Raw genomic sequence first — 27,971 nt, 5'->3', positions numbered from 1 at the left:
AGATCAAGATTATATAGATATCACCAACACCTCAGAAACTTCTCTCTGTACCTCCTCCCAAATTACTATCTCCTCAAAAGTACTGCTCTGAATTCTGTCATCACATTGATTTTGCCTTTATTTGAACTTCATATGAACAGAATCATACAATGTATGATGTTGTGTGTCTGGATTCTTTCATTCAGCATTATATTTGTGAGAACCATCCACATGTTTGCACGTAGCAATAGATCTTTTATTCTCATTACTGTGTAGTACTTCATTTTTACATTCTATTTCACTGTATTCTAGATAGACTTTTGGGGTTGTTTCTACTGTGGAGATATACATAATGCTGAGATGAACATTTTTATGCCTGTCTTTTAGTGCTCATTGTGTTGGCATTTCTTTGGAGTAAATACCTAGGAGAGAAATTGCTTGGTCAGACGGTTTAGCTTTACTAGATTCTGCCAAACAGTTTTCCAAAGGGTTTGTACCAATTTATGTTCCTACCAACAGCAGGGAAAATTCCAGTTGCTCCCCATTGTCACCAACACTTGGTGTTGTCAGTTTTCCTACCTGTAGTAATTCTGGTGGATAGTTTAATAGTTTCTCCTTTTGAAATAAACCAGCTGTCTGGGTGGATTAAATCTCAGAATAAATAAATGAATAAAGCCAGATATAAACAATCTGATCAAATCAGAATTTTCTAAAAGGATATCTATGCTCTCTGATTTGGCTCATGTTGAGTACAAGATTTTTGTCACAATGTTCAAGTAAGGTTTACGAGTTCTGATATTTACATGTAACAGTACCTGGAGGAGTTCCTTAATTTGAGATTTCTATGGAGCTGCTACAGGGGTTTGTGGATAGTGGTTGAGTTTATCATGATTCTATAATGAAAATTTGATACAACTATCATATATAGTCATATATACAGTCACAATAAATTACAGAGACATGTTCTGATTTCTTCTTCATTTTCTCATGCTTCCTAACAATCTAGTCTCATATTGGTAATGTTCTCTTTTTTTCAGCTTATCACTAATTCTCCATCTTTATTTATAAATGGATTCAATTTATAGTTTCAAGTGCTGAGTCATTGCCAGGCAGTTTCTTCACTGTCTGGTGTTGCTGCTGGCTGTGACCGGGTGGCACCGGCAGAGTTCTCTGCGTGGCGTGTCCTAGATTACCATCTTTTTTTTTTTTTTTTTTATTGATTAATTTTTGTTACAAATGATTCTCCTTTTTTTCCCCACTGATTCCCCCCTCCCCCTTCCCTCCCTGCCCCTTCCCCCGATTGTTGTCCATGTCCACTGTTCATGCATACATGCGTATAAATTCTGTTGTTCATCCCTCTCTCACCTCCCCACTCCTTAGGGGATTGTCCTCAAACTGTTATGTTCATTATATTCCAGAAATCAGTGAGATCATATGAAATTTGTCTTTCTCTGTTTGGCTTGTTTCACTTAGGATGATACTTTCCAGGTCCCTCCATGTAGTCTCAAAGGATAAGAGATCTTTCTTTCTTACCGCTGCGTAGTACTCCATTGTGTATATGTACCACAGCATTTTAATCCATTCGTCTACTGATGGGCACTTGGGCTGTTTCCAGATCTTAGCGATTGTAAATAGTGCTGCTACAAAGATGGGGGTACATATATTCTTTCTGATTGGTGTTTTATGCTTCGTAGGGTATATTCCTAGAAGTGGGATCACTGGGTCAAATGGGAGATCAATTTTTAATTTTTTGAGGTGACACCATATTGTTTTCCATAGTGGCTGCACCAGTCTGCATTCCCACCAGCAGTGTACTAGAGTCCCCTTTTCTCCACACCCTCGCCAACACTTGTTGTTTGATGATTTGTTGATGGCGGCCATTCTGACAGGTGTGAGGTGATACCTCATTGTTGTTTTGATTTGCATCTCTCTGATGATTAGTGATGATGAACAAAATCTCAGACATCATACGCAGCAGAATTTTTACTGACACATCACCTAAGGCAATAGAAACAAAGGAGAAAATGAACACATGGGACTACATCAAACTCAAAAGCTTCTGCACAGCGAAAGATACAATCATCAAAACGGAAAGGCTACCCACTGTATGGGAGAGCATAATTGCCAATGATATATCAGATAAGGGGTTAATTTCCAATACATATAGAGTGCTCATACAACTCCACAAAAGGAAGACAAAGAATCCAATTAAAAAATGGGCAGAGGAACTAAATAGACACCTCTCCAAACAGGACATACAAATGGCTAAGAGACATATGAAGAAATGTTCATCATCACTAATCATTAGATTACCATCTTAACGCCGCAAGAGTTCCAGGCAACACCGCTACGTCTGTAACAGTTGTGATCAGTTGGGTTTCAGTCTATCGTCTCTTTATTGTGGGAACCTTTTATTTATTTCAGGAAGTTATTTTTAACATTTTTATCAAAGGCACATGTCACCTATATTTGGACTTTTTTGTTTTTGATTTCAATACTTTAAAAGTCATTAACTGGGAAATCCACCTTTTGGTGTTACTGAACTGATTGATTGCCCAAGGCGATAAGAATTTGGACCAGGAGATACCTACGGCCCTTACAGGACTCTCTTAGTTTAGGTAAAGTTGCTCCCAGAGTAATAAAGATGTAACATTGTGAGATTTGGGTTCGGGTCTACTTTTCTGGTTCCACTCCAGCCTACTGGAGACTGAACCCATGAACATAAAGCTTTTGATGACAAGGGACTTAGTGACTCAGTTGCAGTTCCAGCTCCAGGAGACAGAGGGATAGGGCACAACTTGACCTAGGATCCAGAAAAGTCCAGAGTCATGGGATGGGATGCAGGGCAACCGTGGAGCTCACCCCATCACTTCCTTCGGGTCTTTGCTTAGATGTCACCATACTTTTGATATGCTGTGTCTGAAATAGCAAGCCCCATCCTCACCCAGCGCTCCCTGTCCTCCGTATTATCTGGGATAGTACAAATTTCCTAACATTAGTATCTCTCCGGCTTTAAAATGTATGTTACAGGAAATGTGAGACCTGTCGAGTTTACTGAACTATTGCACACCCAGTACCTATGTCTCATCCAAATCTCTCTAAACTTCTCTAGCTCCTAACATTTCAGGCCTCTCCTTCTGCCAAAATAGTGCCTGATACATATAAAACACTTGGGAAATAATTGGTTGAATGAATGAATAAATCAATCAAACAATCGATCAATCAATGAATAAAAAGTCCTGGCCCTCCCCTGTCTGGAACTCTTTTTTTTTTTTTTTTTTTTTTTTTTAATTTTTATTGTTGAATATATTACAGATGTTACTCATTTTCCCCCTATTGACCCCCCTCTCCCCACTCCTGCCCCCTCCTGCCTTTTCCCACACTGTTGTCTGTGTTCATTGGTTATGCATATAAGTTCTTTGGTTTATTTCTTCCCACCCCCAAACCCTCTCCCATCTGGCAACCAACAAAATGTTTTCTATATCTATGAGAATGTTTCTGTTCTGCTTGTTCATTTTGTTTGTAGATGATTCAATTATTGATAAATATGTATTCATTGCCATTTTGTTTGTTCATATTTTTTATCTTTTTCTTCAAGAAGACCCTTCAATATTTCATATAATAATGGTTTGGTAGTGGTGAACTTCTTTAGCTTTTCCTTGTCTGGGAAACTCTTTATATGGCCATTGAATCTAAATGACTGCTTTGCAGGATAGAGTAATCTTGGTTACAGGTTCTTGCTTTTCATCACTCTGAATGTTTTTTGCCACTCTCTTCTGGCCTGCAAAGTTTCTTTTGAGAAATCAGCTGACAGTCTTATGGGAACTCCCTTGTAGGTAATTAACTGCCTTTCTCTTGCTGCTTTTAAGATTCTCTCTTTGTCTTGAACCTTTTGCATTTTGATGACGATGTGTCTTGGTGTGGGCCTCTTGGGGTTCATCTTGTTTGGGACTCTCTGTGCTTCCTGGACTTGTATGTCTGTTTTGTTCCCCAGGTTAGGGAAGTTTTGTGCCATTATTGTTTCAAATAGGTTTTCGATTTCTTGTTCTCTCTCTTCTCCTTCTGGCACCCCCAAGATGTGAGTGTTGGCACGCTTGAAGTTGTCCCAGAAGCTCCTCACACTCTCCTCCTTTTTTTGGATTCTTTTTTCTTTTTGCTGTTCTGATTAGGTGTTTTCTGCTTCCTTATATTCCAAATTGATGGTTTGCTTCTTGGCTTTACCTACTGTACTATTGAATCTGTGTAAATTATTTTTTATTTCAGTTAGTGCCTCCTTCATTTCTGACTGGTCCTTTTTTATGCTCTTGAGGCCCTCACCAAGTTCACTGAGGTTCTCACTAAGTTCATTGTGCATCCTTATAAGCAGTGTTTTGAACTCAGCATCTGTTAGGTTGCTTATCTCCATTTCACTTAGTTCTTTTCCTGGGGTTTTGTTCTGTTCTTTCATTTGGGACCTGTTTCTTTGTCTCCTCATTTTGGCTTCCTCCCTGTGTTTGTTTCTATGTATTGCTTAATGAGAAGTATGGGGCTAGCTGAGACCAGATGGTGCTTGTTTGAAAGAATTTAGGAAAACCTGAAGCAGGATCCAAGACAGGCCAATCCTATGGTTAAGCAACTGGCAACAGCTTGGGTGGGCCTGAAAGTTGGGTGGGGCGGGGCCTCAGGGAGTCACCAGGGGGGGCTACCAGTGTGAGCCAGGTTGCTGGAGTCCCAGATATGGTGACTGTCTGCCGCCCCAGGGAAGGGCTCACCAAAGGAACAAAAGCCTCTGATAGCACATCTGCCCTGGAGCAAGCCCCCTCTCCAGCCCTCGCTCCAGTGCCAAACAGCTCAGTTCTTCCCTGTATGTCTCTGGTGCCCCTCGAGCTGCCTCCCCTCTGAGCTTAGAGGGAGAGAGTCCGATAAGTCCGTGCGCGGGCCCTTTAGGGAGCTGCCTGGGGCTCCAGCTGCGTCAGCTTCCCTGAGCCTCAGTTCCCGCTGGTTTTCCCAGCCAGAAGTTAATGGGGATTCTCTTCCTGGCACTGGAACCCTGAGCCGGGCACCTGGTGTGGGACGGGGACCCCTCAGTCCTCAGGGAGGACCTTCCCAGCCGAGGTGTCCTCCTGATTTTTATCCGCCACACGTGGGTGTGGGACCAGCCCATCCCCCTCCGCCCCTCCTCCCAGTCTGGATGTGGCTGCTGCTTTAATTCCGTAGTTGTAGGACTTCCATTCAGCCTGATTTCAGGCGGTTTTGAATGATGGTTGTTCTGTAGTTTAGTTGTAACTTTGATGTGGCTGTGGGAGGACGCGATACCGTGTTTACCTACCCACATCTTGAGTGGAAGTCTGGAACTCTTCAGAGACCTGGGTTATCTGCAATTCTATCGGTCGAAAATGTAGCAAACACCCCAGGAAGAGGAAGAGAGTTTCAGTCATTTCCTCCTTCAATCACATTTGTCTTCTAACATCTGAGAAATTATAAGAATTTTCTGAAGAGATCAAGAAGCAGAAGAGTCTGTATTTAGAAACCGAAGTGTTGAAGGACTCTGGGTAACTGGAAGGAAAAGGGACAAGAACAAGAGGGAGGGCCAGGACGTGAGCTCGGAAAGGCCACACTCAAACCCACTAACTTCCACTTGTGCTAGGCCCTATCTTTTCATCTCTCCTGTCAGTCATCAGATGGAAACTGGATTTTCCTCCAGAAGAGAGAAAAGTCCTAAAGCTCAGGGGCCCGGCCTCTTTGCTGGGATGGCTGGGGAGTGAGGGGCAGAGGTGGAGGAAGTACTCAACACGCTCACATTTAATGGCGAAGTGAAAAGACCCATCCCCTGGGGAAATTTAGAGGCCTGCAGGGTTCCGCTGTACCTGATAAGGCCATTTGGAAAGTTCAATAGTCTGAGCATCTGTGAAACAGAGATTGCAAAGTCTCCAGACTTCTTGAAATCTTAGTTTTTATTATCCATTAACTATCATGGCACACAAACACCCACTGAATTCCTATTATTCCTAAATTCCCAAAGACCCAAGGTAATTCACGGGCCCAACCCACTTCCAGCCTTATATCGCAAAGACCTTTCACATACGAAGCTTTCTCTGCCCTGCGGGTTAAAAAACAGATAAGATATGTTCCTGTGTGGGAAGAACACTGTGCTCCTAGGGTAGGGCTGATGGAATGCCAGGCCAGAGCAGGAGCAAAGTGCACAAAGTGAGCTTGGTAGCACGTGTGATGTGGTAACATAAGGAATGAAGATATTTCTGCCTGAATGGGCTTTAGTGCTTTCTGTATTTTTGTGGTTGACATTGTTATTGTTTTCCATTGTTAATCTGTTAGTAGTCAGATACGATTTCTTACTAAGAGACAAATGTATACATAGATGTCTTTCCTTGAAAGTTACCAGAATATTGCCATTGAAATCTAACAGATTAACCTTTAAAAAGTTTTTGAGAAAGAAAGAAAAGCACAAAAATAAGCAGAGCCTCATCCACCATGAGGATGAAGACCATTCTCGACCATCAGACTGTGGATGTCCCGGATCATGCCGACATCACTCTGAAGGGACACACGGTTATTGCGAAGGGCCCCAGAGGCACCCTGCAGAGGGACTTCAATCACATCAGTGTAGAACTCATTCTCCTTGGAAAGCAAAACAGGCCCCAGGTTGACGAGTGGTGAGGAAATAGAAAGGGACTGGCCAGCATTCACACTGTCAGCAGTCATGTACAGAACATGACCGGGGTGGTTACACTGGGCTTGGGTTACAAGGTGAGGTTCCCATCAATGTTGTTCTTCAGGAGAATGGTTGTCTTGTTGAAATCAGAAATGTCTTGGGGGGGGAAATATATCTACAGGGTTCAAATGAGGTCAGGCATTGCTTGTTTGGTTGTTTAATATTATCTCAAACCCAGAAAGATGAGTAAATTCTTTTCTTTCTTTCTTTTTCTTTTTTTTTTTTTTTTTTTTTTGGTATATTCCCCTAGGGGGAACTGAACCCAGGACTCTCTGGTCCACAGGGCAATGCTTCAACCACTGAGCCAAACCGGCCAGGGCAAGATGAGTAAATTCTTAAAGGAAATGATGTCAAACTTATATCAAATTCAGCAAGCCACAACTGTGGAAAACAAGGGTATCAGAAAATCTTTGGAAGGTATCTCTGTTTCTGAAAAAAGATCAGTTCATCAGGCTGATGAATAAGATCCAAGTTGTCCAGCTATAGAAACAGCAAGATGCCAGATGATTCCTCAGATGTATTTGTGATATTTTAAAAATACAGTAAAAACCATGTATTGATTTAGGGGGAAACAACAGAACAAGTAGGACAGTTTAAGCATGTTCCTAGCTCTTAAAATCCACAGAACACAGTTCCTATGACTGTATTTGCTTAGAAATTAGAGTGATTATAAATGAAAGGGGATGCAGTCAGGAAAAGATTTGTTGATGAAAGAGGTGGTAGTGCTATCAGTAATAATGTTTTATTATTGTTGAGTGAATAACTTTAACATCCATCAGCTTAGGTGATCCTCATGACAGCTGTGATGCAGGCAGAATATTAGACAATACCATCTCCATTTTATAAAGCAAGTGAGAAGAGTTATGAGACATGACCTAAAGCCCTTGGTAAGTAAAGGAGACGAGATTAGGAATCCAACTGCCAGATTTTCTCTGCTTAACACCAGGCTGCCTCTCTGATAATATTGTAAACTTCTAGAGTATGCCTTAGATATTAGAAATATATTCACATATATTATTTCAATGGATATTACATGTTTTTTATTATTACTATGTTATTAAATCCCACATGAACGGTCTTACTGAGGAAGGTGCTTGTCTTGTTTAACGGGGTCAAGGTAGATGAAACTTTATATATAAAGCTTTTTATAGGCATAGTAATTAAAGGAAGTCATTTTGGTCATCTCCGCTCTTTGCTGCTAGTAGATCCTATTTGAATTCTCTATTCAAAAATCTGGATTAATAGAAAAATGGGAAACAAATAGGAAGCAAGGCAAGATCTATAGAAGAATGAAAGAGAAGAGTGAATTTTTTTTTTTCTCAAATTAGACCTGGTGTGCACAAAGGTGTAAAAATGTGCTTATCTAGGCTACTGTTTTTGCGTTCAGAATCATTACGTGATCAAATTAGGGCAGAGAGTTCCCATGGCTTCACTGTGCAGGACCGTGGGAAGCTTGGATTTGGGCATGGAGGTGCAGGAGAATGCAAGCTCCCAGGCTTCCTTTGAGCGAAAGGAAGTTCTTGAAAGGGAGGGTCCCAGAGCAGACCATTTGAGTATTGAAAATTGTCAGGGTAGCCAAGCCAACTCTTGCGTAGTTTTAAGGTAGGAGAATCTGCACTGGCCACAAGTCTAGGACTGCATGTGTTGGAGTTTCTGCTGGGGTTTCTTCTGGAGGAGCAGATGAACTCTGCAACATGGTCGCTGCCAGTGTGACACGTTTGAAGGATGACCCATCTGGACACCATCTATACACACTTTGCAGTAGAAGAGCATAATTTCCACCTGGGAGATACATTTGCAATGATTTCTAGGAATAACAGTACAGAGAATTTGTGCAGCTGCCACTGTTCAGCCTGCAGACTCAGTGTTCTGAGATGATCGCTGGTCAGCAGCCAAGAGGCACTCTAGCTGGAGTCCATACCTATTCCTGAAGGGCTGCAGTCAATATCTGTCTGTCTGTCTGTCCATCCCACTAAGTTCATGATGGTGGTGGTGAGCTGATCCCGTTGGAGAATCGCTATACTTCAGATGCCACAAGACCTGGGTGATGGGGAGGCTGACTCCCCTTATCACATCATAAAGTTCACGTGCCAAAGAGATCGCCAGATGTTTCAGGCCCTGTAATCCTTTGAAAAATCCCCCAGAAATTTTCCTGGAGGTCTGCATATCCCTCTTTCAAAAATATTAACCAAAGATATGATTTAGAAAGGACTATCTTTGCTCTTCCTACCATCTCTTTTGAGTGGTGATATTTGAGTGCTCTATTAAAAAGTAGCCCTGGCTGGTTTGGCTCAGCAGTTAGAGCGTCAGCCCGCAGACCCATGAGTCTCGGGTTCGATTCTGGTCAAGGGGGCACATACCTCGGTTGCGGTTCATCCCGGGCCCTGGTCTGGTCCTGCGGGAGGCAACCAATCAGAGTGGCTCTATCACATCAATGTTTCTCTCTGTCTCTCTCTCTCCTTTTCTCCCACTCTATCTGATGATAAATAGAAAAGTGTCCTTGGGTGAGGGATAAAAAATAAATAAAATAAATAACTTTGGAGAGAAAAAAAGTAAACTGACAGGAGTGAGATGTGACACCAGGCTTATCGCCTAGTAGGCATTTATCCTTAATGTTTGTAAAATGAATATTGTTCAAGTCTACTGTCTTTGGTATGTCTTACGATGATAATAATTCACTTACTCTGAACAACTGTGAAAATTTCAGAAAAATGGCAGTGTTGTAAAAATGAATGTAATGGATTTTTGGATAAGCCCAAAGGAAGGACTTGGGCAGACAAAGAGCAGCGATGTATGATGTACGTTTCCTCCCCTTCTGAGACTTATGACACAAGCAAGCAGCAGTGTAGGGCTGGGCTCCTGCAGGACATTCCTGGTCCCCAGTTTTGAGGATGTGGAAAACTGACCTTCACGATGTCCTTTTCCTTTCTTTTCTTATTCCTCTCTCCCTCCCTCTTTTATTTTCTTCTGTTTTGTTTGTTCGTTTGATTGGGTTGAGGTAGGGGAAAGACTATTTAGACAGATAATGACCTATTAATGATTCACATGCTCTCCCAGTGAAACGTTCAATAAGCATTCCTCAGGGAAAAAAGTGTTTCCTGAGTGCTGCTGAGTAACACCTGGTTAAGACCGTGCAGCCCTGGCCAATTACGCTCCGCGGTTAGAGCATCGGCCCGTGGACCAGAGTCTTGGGTTTGACTGTGGTCAAGGGCACGTACCTCGGTTGCAGTTCATCCAGGTCCTGCTTGGGGTCATGCAGGAGGCAACCAATTGATGTGTCTCACTCATGTTGATATTTCTCTCTCTCTCTCTCCCCCCACCCCCCACTCTATCTGAAGATAAATGGGGGGTAAGTATCCTCAGGTGAAGATTAAATTTAAAAAAAGACTGTGCATTGGAGTTAATGGGCAGTGCTCTTGGTCTTGGCACCGGAATTGTCACTGTCCTGATAGTCTAGTAATATTCCAAAAGAGATGAAGAGTTTTCTCAAAGGAACAACCTTTTCTGTACAAACAAGATGATTAACCACTTTTATGATCCTGATGAGTTTTTTTACTTCAACATTCATCTTGACTACTGCCTACATTTATTTTTAGGTTCTTTTCAGTTCCTACAACTCCCCTATGTTAATTTTTCTGCTGCGCTCAATTGGAGTCACTAATGACAGGACTTGATCTTTTTGTTCTCATTGTGGAAGTCCAGAAACCAGCACACTGTTCTTTACACGGGTGTTGAAAGCTAATATTCCTTAGTCATGGGCCAGTCTCCACTTGCCCATAAATGCATTACATGGCATCCCATCAGTGGTTGAATAAAGAAGGCAAAGAAAGAAAGCACACCTACCAGGAGACATTGATTTTGTAAAATTTAGCAGAACTCCAAGGCTTCAACTTCAGGGACAAGAATTCTTCTCTAGGACCGCGGTGATGCATAGTGGGCAACGTTCTTCATCAGTGACCTGAGCAACTTCATCCACAGGTTCATGGATTTGGAGGGGGCAGGGGAGGGGGGCAGCAGGATGGCATCTTGGACGGTGAAGTCTCCAGGGTGTTTCTAGTCCATGGCTAGGACCCATCGGTTCCTTCCATATCGAGGTTCTGAGTCAATCACCATGAGATGAGTGCTAGGCATAATTGAATGCTTCTTGGAGATTGTGATCTCCAGTCAGGTTGAGAACCACTATCTTAAATGAAAGTCTGATGGGGACTCAGGGCCAGCGCTGGATGAGAGGCAAAGCTCTGGAGCGATAGGCAGAAGATTCTTAGTAACTGTGTGACCCAGGGCCAGTCCCCTGCCCTCTCTCTCCATGCCTATTTCTCTGTCTACAAAACCAGGATAATGGCCCCAGGAGCTGTTATGAGCTCAGTAATGTTCCTCCACTGCAGAATGCCGTGCCGGCATCTAGCACAATACCTGCAGAGTCAGGTACTCGTCAGCCAGAGCTGAAGCTGGTGTTTGTGGTCGAGGGGTCAGGGGGAGGGAGCAGGGCAGCCCTGAGGGGCCGAGGCTGCTCGTCCTGCCAGTGTGTCTCAGATGAAAGCAGAATAATAGCAGCTCAAGTAAAAGGAAGGCTTGTCCGTTATATAAAACAGCTTGCAATCTTAATCAAAATTTCTAACTTAAACTAAAGTGTAAGTTCTATAGCCAGGTGTTACCTTTTTTTTTTTGGAGGAATACTAATCAAGCTCTATTGTGGTCCCAGTGGTCATTATTATTATTATTATTTTAATCTCTCCAGCCCTCCTTATTCCCTGCTTTGCCAGGCTGGATTTTATCAGCTGAATTTGTCATACTTGACCCAGCATGTCTTGGCCGTGTCAGACGCCTAGAGCAGGTGTGCTCCATCCAGGGTGCGCACGCCAGATGCAAGGACTGTGGTAGTCACAGCTAAGCGACATTCAGACTCTTAAGGCTGCTTTTTTTTCCTTTCAATGCTTAGCTTTACAAGTTAAAGGAATAAACGGATCAGAAAGTGAATCAAAGCCAACCTAGCTTACCACACATTCAGTAAGAACATCTGTTTCAGACTGAAGTTTTCTGACTTACCAAGGGGATTTGTGGTGAGTGGAGAGAGCGGTTGTCAAGTGCATACCCTCCCTCTGTGTGTCTTTCTGGGGACCATGTTGCCCACTGAGGTCTCTTCCCCGTTCTGCAAGGTTTTCCTCACTCATAGCTTCTTCCACGGAGCCTTCAGCTCCGATAGACTCCCCACTGCAACCTGCAGCCTTTATTTGGGAGTTCATGAATATCATTACTGGCTTACCTCATTTTATTGTGGTTTGCTTTCTCGAGCTTCACAGATGTTGCGGTTTTTTACAAATTGAGGGCGAGACCCTCCACCAGCAAAATGATTGCGACTCACTTTATTATGAAACTCCCTTTATTGCGGTGATCTGGAATGGAACCAGCCATATCTCCAAGGTCTGCCTGAATATGTGCTGGTTTGTAACAGATTCCATTGCAAGAAATACAGTGGAAGCTGCTCCACACGTCAGGGATATTTCTCCAAAGAGGCCTTACCTATCCTCTCTTGCCTGTTCTAAACTAGGTTCAGCTTTTTCTTTTCTTTTTTTATTGGTTTGAGAAAGAGGGAGAGGGAGAGAGAGGAACGTCGATGAGAGAGAACATCCATTGGCCGCCTCCTGCATGTCCTCCACTGGGGATTGGGCCACAACCTGGGCATGTGCCCTGACCAGGGATCAAACTGGCGACCTCCTGGTGCAGGGGTCGATGCTCAACCACTGAACCACACCGGCCGGGCTGGGTTCAGCTTTTTCACTCAGTCTACTTCTATCTTGTTCTTTTTCATGGTTGTTGGCTCTCTGATTCCCCTGTAGACTAAAAGCTCCATCTAATATGTCTGATCTCTGAGAAGCAAAAGTGTTACTATCTACATAACTTTCAGACTTTGTTTTTCTTTATTGATTTTAGAGAGAGAGGAAGGGACAGGGAGAGAAAGAGAGAAACATTGATGAGAGAGAACATCAATTGGCTGCCTCCTGCATGCGCCCCCCCCCCCCCACTGGGAATCAGGCCCACAACCTGGGCATGTGCCCTGACCAGGAATCGAACTGGCAACCTTTTGGTGCATGGTCAATGCTCAACCACTGAGCCACACCAGCCGGACAACATTCAGATTTTTAATGTGTCATTCTTTTATTATTAAAAAAATTTTCAAAGATTACTTGACATGAGACTATAAACATTATAAATTAGAAATGATCATTTAAAATTAGGTTTCCAATGGCGTCTGAAAAAAAAAGCAAATCACAAATATTGTAAAACAAAATTCTAACAGGTATCGTTAACAGTTTGAAGGGTTTTCCTCTATAAATATTTTATACCTATTAGTACATATATGTTTAACCTTTTAAAAAATATACACAGTCCGGCCGGTATGGCTCAGTGGTTGAGCGTCGACCCAGGCACCAAGAGGTCGCCAGTTTGATTCCCAGTCAGGACACGTGCCCAGGTTGTGGCCCGATCCGCAGTGGGGGGCATGCAGGAGGCAGCCAATCGATGTTCTCTCTCATTGATGTTTCTCTCTCTCTCCCTCTCCCTTCCTCTTTCTACAAAACCAATAAAGAAAATAAATAAATAAAAATAAAAATTATGCACAACTGGGATGACACTGTAAGAAGGGTCTGCCCTGGATTTCTCACGACATCCTCAAGTATCTCGGAGCTCCCCCGTCGGCACCTGGGCAGCACATTTTATAACTGTGCTGTGTTTATTGCAGTTTATTTAACCATTGTCATGTCAGTGGACTTTTAGATTATATACTAACCATCTTTTATATATTACAAAACATACAATTTGGTATGCTTTTGCAAGCATATCTAAAAAGTAGGTTGTATTTCCAACAGTGGAATTACTAGGTCAAAGAATGTATGTATGTTTGCTTTTTAGAGAAGAGTAGGAAGGATGGAGGGAGGGGGAGAGAGAGAGGAACATCAATGAGAGAGAGACACACATGATTGGCTCCCTCCTGCAGGCGCCCCTTCTACAGCTGGGGATCAAACCTGCAACCCAGGTCTGACCCTTGACTAGGAATTGAACTAGTGGCCCTTTGGTACACAAGCCCACACTCTAACCACTGTGCAACACCAGCCAGGGCAAATATATGTATTTTTAATTTTTTATATATATAATATGCCATTTTAGCCTCTCTGTACCGCAGGCCGACGCTCCAACCGCTGAGCCAAACCGGCCAGGGCCCATTTTAGCCTCATGTATTTTTTTGTTGTTGTTGTTAATCCTCACCAGAGGATATTTAGGCATTTGTTTCTATAACACATCTGCATGTTTATTTACGTGTTTATTGTCTCCTGTAGTCCACTGCCTAGATCCTCTCCCTGCCCAGTGAGTGCTAAGTATCTGACCCTCGGTGGATGTTGATGTCGTAGATGTTGATTCAATAAATGACTATATCTTTTCCGCCACACCCAGTGCCCGTGTGGTAAAGCTTTGCAGGTGTCGTTATGATTGTTTACTCAGTGTATCAATTGTATCTAGTCACCTATTTAAAATACATGTTTTTTTGTCGGTCTAATTAACATACACTTGCTTTAAAATAGTGCAGAAATGTACATAGTACAAATGAGAAGGTTCCCTCCCCAACCCTCCCAGGATCTCAGCCGACAGTTCGATGAACATCCTTGGTGCTTCCTTGAGGCCATGAATGCCATGGCCGATAGTTAACGATGAATAAACCGGGGCCTGGGAAGGCAGAACATTCGTTTGAGAAGCAGCTCCTCAGCTCACCAGGCTGTGGTTTACTCCCGACCAGAGCTCCTTACTGCAGGGCCTAGTGTAGATGAAAAGGAGCAGAAGCCCTGCCGGTTTGGCTCAGCGGTTAGAGTGTTGGCCCGCGGACCAGAGAGGCCCGGGTTCGGTTCCTGCTAAGGGCACGTACCTCAGGTGCAGTTTGTCCCCGGCCCCGGTTGGGGTTGTGTGGGTGGTAACCACTCAATGCGTCTCTGTCATATTGATGTCTCTCTCTCTCTCTTCCTCCCTCTCTCCCTCTTGCTCTATCTCAAGATAAATGCAAAAATGTCCACAGGTAAGGATTAAAAAAAAAAAAGAAAAGGAGCAGAAACGTCCACTGCTCCCTCTGCTGAGCCCTCTCCTAACCCATTAACTGTGATCGTCAAAACTAGGTTTTGACGAGAAAAATGATGTATTTCTTCCAAAACAAAAAAAACTAAAACAAAACAAAGGGTGCCGGTGTGACCCTACAGCTGGGAGGGCGTGAGATGTAGTCATCTGCCCTCATTAAAGCAGCCTCCCAGCCTCTTCGAGGCCCCAGATTTAGAATAATCTTTATCATCTGATCGAAAGATGAATTTCACATGAACCAGACGCTTTTCTGTACCGACAGTCTCTCCTTCAAGACAGTCCATAGAGAATGCTCATTTCATATCATATTGTGAACTTGGTAGCTGTCACTTATTTGGGGGGAAGTTGGCTCATGAAATTAAGAAAACCTAACAAGGAAACAATAACACGGATAATCATCCGTGCAAATCAAATCTCTGTGCATCAGTTTCCCAGGCTTTTCATTAGCCTTGCCCTCTCCTGCCTGACACGAGACGAGAGAAGCACAGTGCTTCTGTACAGGTCGAGCGAAGCAGCAATAACAATAAATAGTAATAAAATAATAATCATGAATAAAAGCTAATATTCAGCACCTAGCTATCAGAGACTATGCTAATTAAATACCTACCTATACTGTCTTTTTTCCCTATCTATATTGTTAAAAATGTATAGAAGGGCTTTGTAAGTTAGATATGATTATCATTTCAGATGAAGAAAGACTGAGAGAGGGTAAGTAATGTACCCAGTCATGAAAGTAGGGAGAGCACTGTGGTTGGAATTTGCAAGTCTAGTCTGCTGGTAGTGGCCTGGAGTGATTGAGGACTTTGCTATGTCCAGGCGTGGCCAGACAGAGTCAGGTTTGATTAGCCATGAGTATCTGCCATGCGTATAAGTGAGGACTGGGGGTAGCAGAACATAGGCGCATGTATGTCTCTTGCATCACAGTACCTCACAAGATGATGCAACTTAGGGAGGAAAAATGTCACCTCCCTTAAATATTTTGGTAAAATATCACAGTCGCAGGGACCTGTGCCCAGTGATAATAAAAAGGCATGTCGTTCCCAAGTGTCTAGGGGCTGAGACGTGCCAGGGGCAGAGCCGCTGGCTTCCCACAAACAACAGTGTCTCACTGGCCACGCAGCTCCCCGATGGCTCCCCAGCGGTAGCATTGTCACATCCCAACAAAGCGGCTTTGCCCGCAGACACATAAGCCCGACGGCTGGCACTGACAGGTCCCTGAGAAATGCACTGTCCTCTGTTCTTTCAGCCTCATTGTTCAGCGTCAAGGGAGTGAGGCTTATGTCCAGATCTAGACAATGATATGTGCTATGTTCTTGTTGTCAGCAATATTGTGGGTCACCATGTATCTGAACTTTCAAGGCTCAAATGCTCTGGAATGACCTTCTCACACCCTAACCCTCCTGCTGGAAGATCTATTTGTCCCTGACCACTTCCTCTGCAGTCTTCCCGGACCACCCCTACCTCCCGCTGCAGGATCGGCTCGTTGACCCTTGTCACCCCAGCATCTAGGACAGTGCCAATAAAACTTCAGTGATTGAAAGAATAAGCTAAATTGTGTCGAAACTTAAGAAATTCAGTGTAAACTATAGTGCTTTTTGTGACCCAGGAAGATGAAAAGGTAGTAACTATTCAAAGGTGCTCTCCTTGGATCTACTCTGATCGCAGGTGAATTGCACAGTCTAGCAGCAGAATCTAGTCGAAGGGCTGTGCTTCCAGGGAACGTTGGGCTGCAGTCAATGGGGAGAGGCACACTCTAAAATCATACATCTGGGGCTAATGAGCAGAGACTGATACATGTTAAAGTGTGTCATTTGTGTGTTTCTTTACATTTGATGTGTACAAAAGTCATTGATTGACAGATCTCCCACTGGTCTACAAAGAGTGACAGTTGATGTAGTAAGTAGTTCACCAGCAGTATCTATGACTTGATGCATGTTATAGCCATAAAATGTTAACTAGTGTTCAGAAGTCTACCGACCACCAATCTCATGTGTTGTGTCTGCTGGGATGCTTTGGGCTGCAAGTAATAGAAAGCATAATTCGAAATGGCTTATACCATAAGAACATTTTATCTCAAAAACAAGAAGTCTTGAGATAGGGTCCTGGAATGATTCATTAATCCAGCAGCATAGTCACATCTTGAAGGACTACTTTGCTGTCCCCACTCCTAAATTAGAACAATAAATTGACTGAAAAGACGTAGGTCCTTCTATAGGTGTGCCCGAACTAGTTGAGTATCTTCTCTTGTTCCTTATTCTTTGAGATAAGAAAGTGAGAAGGAGATAGCCTTGGAGTGAACATGAGAGAAAAGCTCCCCAAGAAAAGGAAATATACACACAGATCCTGAAACAGAAAACCGATCAGATCTGAAAGTGCTGGACTGTTGGGCTCACAGTGAGCAGGAAGAGAATCACAGGAGGTACCTGCTGGAGGGAGGAATGGTTAGAACCTTGTAGGTCGAGGTGAGGAGTGGAGGTTTATTCTAAGTGCAGTGGGAAGCCATTTGAAGGATTCAGTAGGGTCTACAAGTCAAAGGTGACACCAATAATCCCATGCAGGATCCTTTTACATGTTGGAAAGAGTAACTCCGTATAATATAGGCTGTATGTCAGTAGAGAAGCTACTTAACAAAGTCCCAATTTAATAGACAGTCCCTAGGAAATCAGCTCCGTTACCTTGGTTCTATGCAGAGTGGATCTTCAGTTCTAGTGGTGAACACATGTTCATGAACAGGGTAGCCTGGTGGAATGACTTATTCTGGAGCAACTCCAAGACGTTTTAACTAAAAGATGGTGCCTCTGGAGAGAAACAAAAGCGATTTTCCCATTTGGTGACCCTACTACTCATTTTAATAGTTATTCATTATTTTTACTCCCAACAGACTTCTAGAACCTAGGAGGAGATACTGCCAGAAAGAGGGTGGGCAGACGCAGCTCCCCTGGCGGTCAGCCAGCTTTCCCTTCGGTTGAGTGTGCTTTGCATACTCTGAGACATATGCCTAAAGGGTTCGTTGGAATGGACGCCACTGGTTCCTGTTGCCAAGTCTTTGCACATTTCAGGTTTCATCACTGAGCTCAGCAAATCCCAGAGCTCTGCTGCTTCCTTAGCAGTTCCTTGATAAAAATGTCTTATCAACATATCGGTTTATTTCTCAACAGTCTCTCGCTTTTCAGTAGTCTTTGAGCACCTGTGTCTGTGTGGAGGCAAACACGGCGAGGCAGTGAAGAACAGTGTGTGAGCGGTGTCATACATGGTGTGGGGAGCTCAGAGCAAGCCCGGATGGGCTTCCCGCAGAGAATGACAGCAGAGCTAAGCCTTGTAGGAGGCTTCTTTGGCTTCTGTGAGGAAGATGGATGGGACAGCGGAAAGATGTAACCAGGACAGTGGTTTAGAGGCCAAGGAGAGGCCTGGGCTATCCAGACGCGGAGGGAGAGTTGGCTGAAAGAAGTAAAAAGAGGTATTCCAGGAACACAGCCAGTGGGACTCGGAGAATGATGGGCATAGGACAGAACTGAGATAATTCCAAGAACTCTCAGCTAATCCTGTCACATCCCCAAAGTTATTAAGCTGAAGCACAGAGGTCACCAGAGTTCTTCATAGACCCTGCCCTGAGCCGTCCCCTTTTCCATGACCTCTTCTGGGAACACTGATGAAGAATAAGTGGTATTCTGTGTGCTCTTCAGAATAAAGCCCTAGTTGCATTACTCTTGTTCACAGAACATTTGAAGATGCTTCTGGGTACATGCAAATTATTATGGGACATCTGTCCCCCTTCAGCCAATGGCAGACAGCCTTCAAAGTATGGTTAATATCAGAAGTGAAATTATTTTCCTAAATGTTGTTTCTTTCTTCTTTTCATTTATGAAGTATATTCGGTGCTCTTCGAACTGGTGCTTATATGGTGTACATTTTGATGACCAAAGGCCTGAAGCAGTCAGTTTGTGACCAGAGTTTTTACAATGGACCGGTCAGCAAATTTTGGGCGTATGCATTTGTGCTAAGCAAAGCACCGGAACTAGGTGAGTATCTTCCCTCCTTCTATTTCCTCCTCCTCACCCCCTTTATAGCTACTTACCCACAATATTTATTTCAAAACAAACAAAAAAAAACTCAAACAATTTGAAGGTCCTGTTTTGCTGGTTGCAAGAAAGTTACAATTAATGGCCAACTTCCATGATCTTTTCCTCTCTCTCCTCCCTCCCTGCTTTTAAATAATTGTACATTGTGTATATGAAGAGCAAAATTCTCCGCATAGAACATGCAGATTTCCAAGCACTACTGTATATCACGTCCAGGGGCTTATAAAATATATGCAGCCCCTTCCCTCTGGAACATTAGCATCGTGGCTAATATTCAAATATGAGGGAAAATTAGCAACATGACTGTTTCCGAGTCCCATACCAAAGCATGCTCCTGTTTCTGGAATTAGGAACCAGACTAGGAAATGAAGCTTTTCATTTGGGTGTCCTCATGAGAAAATGCTAAGGGTTGATTTCCGGTGTTGTTTGGTTTTAATCCTCAAAGAGAGGGGCCTCGGAGCAGTGGACTGGAGTTCACTTTTTAGAAACTAATTTTAAAAAAACTAGTTATATTTGTAGATTTCTAAGATCTTTCCCTCAGCTCTTTAACGGGCTCCAGTGTAAGTGCGTCCCAGGTTAGCAGAAACGGTGAGAACATAAGTGGCAGTGATTGGACATGGATTTGACATGGATTCAGTTCCCTGGGAAAATACCTCTTGCCAAGAAAAGGATCCGCCGGTCATAACAAGCTCTGACTTCATCCATGAGCCCTGTTGGCCACTGTCTCACAAACCAGTTCAGATCTTTTTTTTTTTTTTTTTTTTATCCTCACCCGAGGACATTTTTCCATTTTTTATTCAGGTAGAGTGGGAGGGAGAGAGAGGAAGAGAGAGAGAGAGAAACATCGATGTAAAAGGAACACATCGAGTGGCTGCCACCCGCACAACCGACCAGGGCCGGGGACAAACTGCAACCGAGGTACGTGCCCTTAGCGGGAACCAAACCCGGGTCTCTCAGGACCACAGGCCGACGCTCTAACCGCTGAGCCAAACCGGCCAGGGCACCAGTTCAGATCTTTAGAGAACACTTAGCCATGCTCTAGGTTTCTTCATTTTTAATATAGAATTGAGAATTCTGTGTATTAAGTTTAAAATATTTATTTATAGATGTTCTTCCATTTTTTCCTAGAAAGGTGTTACAGGTAATTTCATCATAAACCACCTACACTACAACATATCAGCAATCTTTCTGAAAGGTGCCCCGGGCACATGTCCTGTTGTCTTTTCTCCAAGGTCTCTCTGTCTTGGGTGTCAGCAAACCACGTGCCTTCCACTGGGTGGATACACCTGCTGGCGGTTGGTTTGACCGGGAGAGCAGCTCAAGAAAACTTAATCCAATTGGATCATTCAGAACTTTTCTTATTTTTAGGTCCCAAGTTCTGTTTTTCAGTACTCCAAGATGCTGGACCCCCTTATGCGCACCAGAAAGACAATGTCTCATGAGAAAAAAGAACAGTTCAACACTGAAACTCTCTATTCCCCCCCCAAAACTTGCATGCCTCCCATTTCACTAAACTTTTGTTTTATTCCTGAGTCAAAATAGGCATAAAACTTCCTATTTCTAAGTGTGCAGGGCTACAGCATTAAGAACATTTGTGTTGTCCACTTATCACACCTCTCCTTCTCCAGCACTGACTCATCTTCTTTTTTTTTTTTTTTTTTTTGGTACATGCCCCTAGTGGGAACCGAACCCGGGACTCTCTGGTCTGCAGGCTGACGTTCCAACCGCTGAGCCAAGCCGGCCAGGGCTGATTCATCTTCTTGAGCTAACATTCTCTCCCCATTAAACACCATCTCACCGTTCCCCCTTCACTAAACTCTCAGTAGCAAGACAGGCGTTCTGTTCCAGCAGAAATCATTAAGCTCCTTTCAGTGAATTACAGGGTTACAGTCTCCTAGACCAGTGAGGGGAAGAGCGCCACCATCCTGCCTGCTGTGCCAAAATCCTGGTGCGCCTACTGTTTGAACTAGATTACAACCTGCTGCGATCTGGTTCTGTTAAAACTTGGCAACATCTGCTCTGAGACCAGGGCCTTGCTCAGTGGAGTCTGTCTTTGTTTCTGAAACTCTGACTCAGCAGAGCTCCAGCTAACTGAAGAGAAGCACAGCCGTCTGTGACAGACCACACACAGAGTGGCTGGCGGCCGTGCGTGCCCCTGGGGACTTCCGAGTGCTAAAGGGACACTTGGGCATGAAGTGACCATGCCCTGCCTGCAGCCTGGCTCTTGACTGAGCATAGCTGAACCAAAGGTTAGAGAAACAGTGGTGAAGAGACACCAGCCATGGCACAATATGAGACATGACTGAAATGCTCAAGAGTCAAAGGTCCCAAATCCTTGACACCTAACCAAAACCCTTTCCATAACGCCAGCTGGACCTTCGCCTGAGAATGATTAGTTGGCCAACATCACATGCAGAGTCCCTATCTTTAATTGGCATTTCTAGGACACTCGTTTTTGGCAAGCCGGTAAATGCCATGGCTTGTGACAAATCGAATGTGATGGTATGCGGTTCCCCAGAGGGAAAAAATTGTGTTGCCAGAGTGCTGTGACTGCTGCATCTCAGCAGCAAATCAAAGAGCCACGGGAGGTTTCAAGGAGCCCTTCCGGAGCACCCCTAGCTTCCCCTCACCCAAGGGAAACTATTATTCTCTGGGTCACTAGCCATCTTGAGGACAGTCACCTTGATATGGCATTGGAGTTGGTACTCCCGAGAGGCTCCAGGGCCATCTTCATTGCTCCATCTACCATCCTGCATAGCTGTTCTGAAAAAAATTCTTAAGTGAATTTAAATCCATTTTGTTTTGAAGGTCTCATGACATGTCCTTTACCCCCACCTCCCTATATTAAGTGGAAACACCTAGTGTGTCTCAGATCAAGCCTGACACCTCCCCCCTGCACTGAGGCAGGAAGAGCACAAAGCCGTTTTCAACGCCAGAACTGTATTTCCCACTTTCCACCCGTGTCGCCCCTCCTAACACGGCACGTCCTTTGTCTCCTGCTCTCCTCCCAACGAAGTTGTTCTCTGGACGTATGATGTAAAAGCGATGATAGAGTTAAAATTCAATCTGTTTATAAGGATGAAATGCTTATTACTTCATGGCAAGTGACTTGTATTACAATGTGTTTGAATATTGTGTGGGACTAAATTTGTTTTTAATGTGCAATTCCTTGGGCATCTAGGTTGTCCGCCGAGAACAAAGGTGAGCTGGAATTGTTGTTTCTACGTGATCACCTACGGAGGAAAGGCAGGCCCAGGGTAGTAATTACATAGAATACTAGACCTTTGACAGGCACACACAATAGCACAGTGTAACATTAAGACATAGACCCGGGTCTCCTAGCACTATTTTTGTCCCTGAAATATACAAGTGAGTGTTACCATCACCATCAGTCATTATCAGCCTGCCTGATATTTGTAGGCATAATATGTCAGCCTATAAGCGGGAAGAGACTTCAAAGAACATTTTATAATGGGTTCAGAAATGCAGCAATTGGCAACTTTCCTGTTCCTAACAAATATAAAGTGATCATGTTTTAACAGTTCATTAGGAAAGCAGATTAATATCTCCTGCCCAATGGAATGGGGCACCGCCGTATTAGTCCAACCATGGCTGCCTGTCCAAGGTCCGGCATTCTTTGTGCCACATGTTGTAGGGCACCTTCAACTATGAGGGATAGGATAAAGATAAGTACTGATTCCCTGTGTGCTTAATTAAATTTCAGAATAACAAGAGAAGACATCTTGTTCTCCTTGTTATCCAACAAGAAGTCAAGTTTGAGTTTGCCAATGGTCATGAAGGATGTTGGTTTTCACCGTATCTGAGAACCACGAAGATAGGAAAGAGAACGAAGCCTTTGCCTGCATGAACCCACATCCCAATGTCTTCTACCCTTTTTTTTTTTTTTGTATTTGTTAATGGAATTGGATGTATTTGTCCCTTTTTTTTTTTTTTTTTTTTTCATTATTTTAAAGAGAGAGAAAGGGAGAGACAGAGAGAGCTAGAAACATTGATGAGAGAGAACATGGATTGGCTGCCTCCTGCATGTCCCCCACTGGGGATCAGGCCCACAACCTGGGCATGTGCCCTGACCAGGAATTGAACCGGTGAACTCTTGATACATGGGTCGACACTCAACTACACCAACCGGACAGATGTTATTTGTTCCTTATCCATTTTTTACATATGTTCTACAGTATATTTTCCAGAATTCCTAGACCTCTCAGAATCATTGCAGATATATAGCATCTTCCTACCTGAACATAATTCTAACTTCTGTCATAAACTCCCTACCTTAGAAACAGTGGTCTTTTTCTTCAAGGAGATAATGCCTGTAAAAATTTTGATAGCTCTAGTGAGCTATTTCAAAGTTGATTCCATAAAAATGTATGTCAATCTCAGTTTTTTATCACTTGATTCATTGGTTTCATAAAATATTTCTTTTGCCCTCTTCAACAAATACAATATACGATGACTTTGTTCTTTTTTTCTACTTTTGCCTTTTGCTTAAATTTTACTTTTCTAACTGCCATATGTCAAGCTGTTACCTTTTACAGGAAGCTTACAAAGATGTATTTTTAAGGGGTCCCTTTTTCATGTACCAAAGAAAAACAGTTTACTGCTCCAGAGAGGTATAAGAACATTGTGCTGGGCACTTAAAGTCTAATGTTTCTCTTGATTGACAACTAATCTGAGACAAGTCACCTGACTCTTCCAGGTGATATTCCCTAAAATATATGGCAAAGTTGGAAATCAGGCAGCATGGTCACTAATGTCCCTTTAAGATAAAAAATTACTAAGGTTTTGTGCAAAACACATTTTTTTTCAATCTTCACCTGAGAATATTTTTCTATTTATCTTCAGATAGAGTGGGAAGGAGAGAGAGAGGAAGAAAGAGGGAGAGAAAGAGAAATATCCATAAGAGAGGGACACATCGACTGGTTGCCTCCCTCACGACCAGGGCCAGGGACGGACCGCAACCAAGGTACGAGATACGTGCCCTCAGCTGGACTCAAACCCGCGACTCATTGGTCCGCAGTCGACGCTCTAACCACTGAACCAAACCGGCCAGGGCCAAAACACCTTTCTGAAAGTGACATTTATTGAGTTCTTACCATGTGCTGAGAGGGTCTGTTGCTAATCCTGTGTAATTCTCAGACAATTCCAAGCTACGGTGGTTATCCCTGTTTTACAGAGGAGGAAACTGAAAAGCAGTGAGAATACATAACTTGCCCGAGGTCACAGAGGTAGTAAATATCAGTCCAGGATTCTAACCCAGTCCATCCCACCCTCCAGGGCTCATGCAAGATACGGACTTTCCATGCAGAAATGTCAAATGTCATCATGTCATGGTCCAGGGGCTCAAGTTCTGTCTCTCTTTCGCCTTTCAGGAGATACAATATTCATTATTCTGAGGAAGCAGAAGCTCATCTTCCTGCACTGGTACCACCACATCACTGTGCTCCTATACTCCTGGTACTCCTACAAGGACATGGTCGCCGGGGGTGGTTGGTTCATGACTATGAACTATGGCGTGCACGCCGTGATGTACTCTTACTATGCCTTGCGAGCGGCGGGTTTCCGAGTCTCCCGGAAGTTTGCCATGTTCATCACCTTGTCCCAGATCACTCAGATGCTGATGGGCTGTGTCGTTAACTACCTGGTCTTCTACTGGATGCAGTATGACCAGTGTCACTCCCACTTCCAGAACATCTTCTGGTCCTCACTCATGTACCTCAGCTACCTTGTGCTCTTCTGCCACTTCTTCTTTGAGGCCTACATCGGCAAGATGCGGAAAACCACGAAGGCTGAGTAGCGCTGGGACTGAGGAGGAAGCCATAGCTCAGGGTCATCCAGAAAAATAATAGACAAAAGAAAATGGCACAAGGAATCACACATGGTGCAGCTACAACAAAACATATGAGCAAACACAAAACCCGAGGCAGCTTAGGGATAATTAGGTTGACTTAACCCAGTAAGTTTATGATCCTTTTTGGGTGAGGACTCACTGAGTGCACCTCTATCTCAAAGGACCGCTGCTAGACGACCCCATTCCCTCTTTATCTGTCAACTTTGAAACAAATGAAAGCAAAAGTGAGCCAGAGGCAGAGCGAGAGAGACATAGATGGTAAACAACAGCTATTAACACCGTATGAAAAGTATTTACAAAGTGTTATATTTCTCTAAGGATGAAAGAAGTTTACTTTAAAAACTGCAAGCATCTGCACACACACAATCCTTTCTAATCTTTTTGGCACGTAATAAACTGGAGCCAATAGAATAAGTAAAAATGGAAGACACACAGGGTGTACATCTGGAACATTCATGCTTTTGCAAAAATTAAAGCCTTTTTAAGAAAGGTTCGTAGCTGTAGCCCCCATGAGAAAAGATGTCTTAATCACCTCTTATGAAAACTGATGTAGACAAGTATATTTCAGCTGGTGTTTTCCTCTTAGCAACACAGGCTCGGGCGAACCGGTGTGCCAAGACCAAACAGGGCCACAGTATTTTCCCAGGTTCCTCCCGGGAGGTTGGAAACAAAGCAGCTCAGTGCCGAATGGAGCCGCTTCGACTCCGAACGTTTCTGGTGGTTGTAACAGTCATTTCTGCTCTTAAATGATATGGAGCATTGTCCTTGGTTCTGGTACCCCAGGCTTTTCAAAAGAAGAGTAAACGGGATAGAAAAGGTAACGGTCAACCGAATGGTTTGAAAATGGATTCTGTAGTACATGTAAAAATGTTCAGCCCTGTATCATTCTTCACCTGGGAAGGGGGGGGGGGGGGGGGGGGGCCGAAGATCTATACAAAGTATTCCCCTCCCGCATCCTCATAGCTTTCCACATGAAACCTTAGGGTACAGTCCATATTTTCTATATTTTTGTGAACTCCAAAAAGAAATCTGCAGGGCTCTTCCTGATACTGAGTGAACACTGTGTTTCTGCATCATCTGCATTTGCTCCCTAAGCAATGTAGAGGTGTGTAAAGTGCCCTCTGCTGGTTAAGTGGAGATACTTCGACAAACACTTCATGGGAAGTTTGGCTGAACAGTTGGCAACAAAGGGCCCCCTCTAGACTTACCCTTCAAATTTTAAATGACACGAAATGCACGTCATATTTTTGGCCGAATCAGAAGACATTCTTTCTGCTTCAAGTTAGCTTCAGAAAATTTTTTAATGGGACTTTCGTTCTGGAACTCAAAATCAATTTATTAAGAGCCATATTCTTTAAAAAAAAAAAAAAAAAGTGAGTTAATATATTATTGGTAATATTTCAGTCCTTTACAAGCCAAATAAATGTGTAAACATTCCTAGTATTTCAAAGAAGCAATTATGTAAAGTTGTTCAATGTGATATAATAGTATTCTAATTGGTTAAGTAGCTTAATGATTAGACAAACTAGTTGAAAAAATTAGGGGCTACTACACTGCATAGATATTACATGTATAGCCACACATGTATGCACAGATGTGGAGTACACTAAACTTCAAAGCCCAAATGAATAGACACACGTTTTCTGGCTAGCAGAAAAGAAACTGGTGTTTATCTTTCTTGCTTTATTTGAAAGTGTACAGTAAAAGGGATTTTTTTCAAATTATTTTTATATTATTTTAGCTTTAATTGTGCTGTCATTCATGAAACAGAGCTGCTGCTTCTCTGTCAGAGATGACAAGGGCTTTCTCAGTATCTCATTTGTGTGTGGAATTTAAGAGAATAAAGTTTTATTCCATTCTGTGTGAATGGTTTGAACAATGAACAAAGGATCCATGCAAACCACATCATGACTGCTAGACAGAGGTTGGGGTGGGGTGTATGCAGGGAGGGAAGCTGTTACATCTGTGTTAAATTATCATGACCAGTCTATGATGTCTTGACATTGGCTCATAGATGAGAAACCACTGATGGAGGAATGTATTATTATTATTAGGGCAAAGGCTGACATGAGCTGAAAAGATACATCCTGCTGTAACAACTAATAGATTCTATTATGCAAATAATGTTATTTTGAGCTTTGAAAACACATGATACTGTGCAATAAGCTTTTTTTCTTATTACAGAAAATAAGCAGAATAATTAAAAGGAGAAAGAGGTCAAATAACAGCTGACTTGAGTTTAACTGAAGGACCAGTTAGAGCTCATTGGGTTGATTTGATTTAATTACTTAGTCCATTGATTTATCATTGATCCTTTAATGCAGGTTAGAACAAGGTCACGAGTGTACACACTCCAAGTGATTCCCAAGCACTTGCATTCTGATGCAGGTTCATGCTCGTGTTCACTTGTGAGGAAATTTAGAAATTTTGTTTACTTACAGGCTGGGTAGCTAATAACTTTTAAGTGAACTAAATATATCTAAAGATATTTCCGATGTTTTTTTCATGGGAGGGGAAAAAACATTTTAAAAAATTCTGGGATTGCAGATTCAGTACAATGTTTTTAACATCTCAGTTCAACTGCTTAATTATATCAAGAAAGGAGGCTGGATCGCTAGCCCATGGCAGATCTGAAAACTATCAGAGAATTAGACAGTCCTGCTGCTGTTAACATTCCAGAAAAACTTGGGCAGGCAAGTGTTTATAGCTGCCTCACTCGGCTGCAATCGATTATCTTTCTATTGAAGATTTTTCACTGCATTCCAATTACAGTATGATGAAAACATTCCTGCATTGAAAAAAAAGATTCTTCATTTCATATATAAGTACATGCAATTTGATACACTAGATCTGAGCATCAACCCAAGCCTATGAGTGGCAATGAAAAACAATTCTAGTGAAAAAGACTATTCGTAGAGCAGGAGATTTTATGTGGAACTTCTAGCTTTACTAGTGAGAAAAGCAAGTACTAAACTATTCATATCCAGTGCCAGGCCAAAGTACCAAATGAATCATACATTGAGGTTATTATTCCAGGTCATTTACTCCCATCCTTCAATCACACTCCATTACAAAAGTTAGGGGAGGGACAATACACAAGATACCTTTTACTGAAGGAATAAAAAGGATCGTATCTCCTCACTTCACCTCTCAGCTAATGACACTCTGGACTGCGTCCGAAATTTCATTTGAGTGGGTTTATGTAGAATTCCATGGA

General features: G+C 43.0%; 1 protein-coding gene across 2 annotated transcripts in view; it reads left to right on the top strand.

The window, feature by feature from the left end:
* The window catches only part of ELOVL6 (ELOVL fatty acid elongase 6), a 156,793-nt gene extending 131,154 nt beyond the window's left edge, over positions 1 to 25,639 (top strand). For both annotated transcript variants that reach the window (XM_036276179.1, XM_036276189.1), the window contains exons 4-5: positions 18,674 to 18,825; positions 24,276 to 25,639. In XM_036276179.1, the coding sequence (XP_036132072.1) occupies positions 18,674 to 18,825; positions 24,276 to 24,700 (577 nt within the window). In that variant the 3' untranslated portion in view covers positions 24,701 to 25,639. The remainder of the gene's footprint in view (positions 1 to 18,673; positions 18,826 to 24,275) is intronic.
* Positions 25,640 to 27,971: the final 2,332 nt, after the last annotated feature.

This window comes from Molossus molossus, unplaced genomic scaffold (genome assembly GCF_014108415.1).
Source record: "Molossus molossus isolate mMolMol1 unplaced genomic scaffold, mMolMol1.p scaffold_m16_p_1, whole genome shotgun sequence".
Classification (NCBI taxonomy): Eukaryota; Metazoa; Chordata; class Mammalia; order Chiroptera; family Molossidae; genus Molossus; species Molossus molossus.
This window is presented reverse-complemented; position numbering and strand designations above follow the sequence as displayed.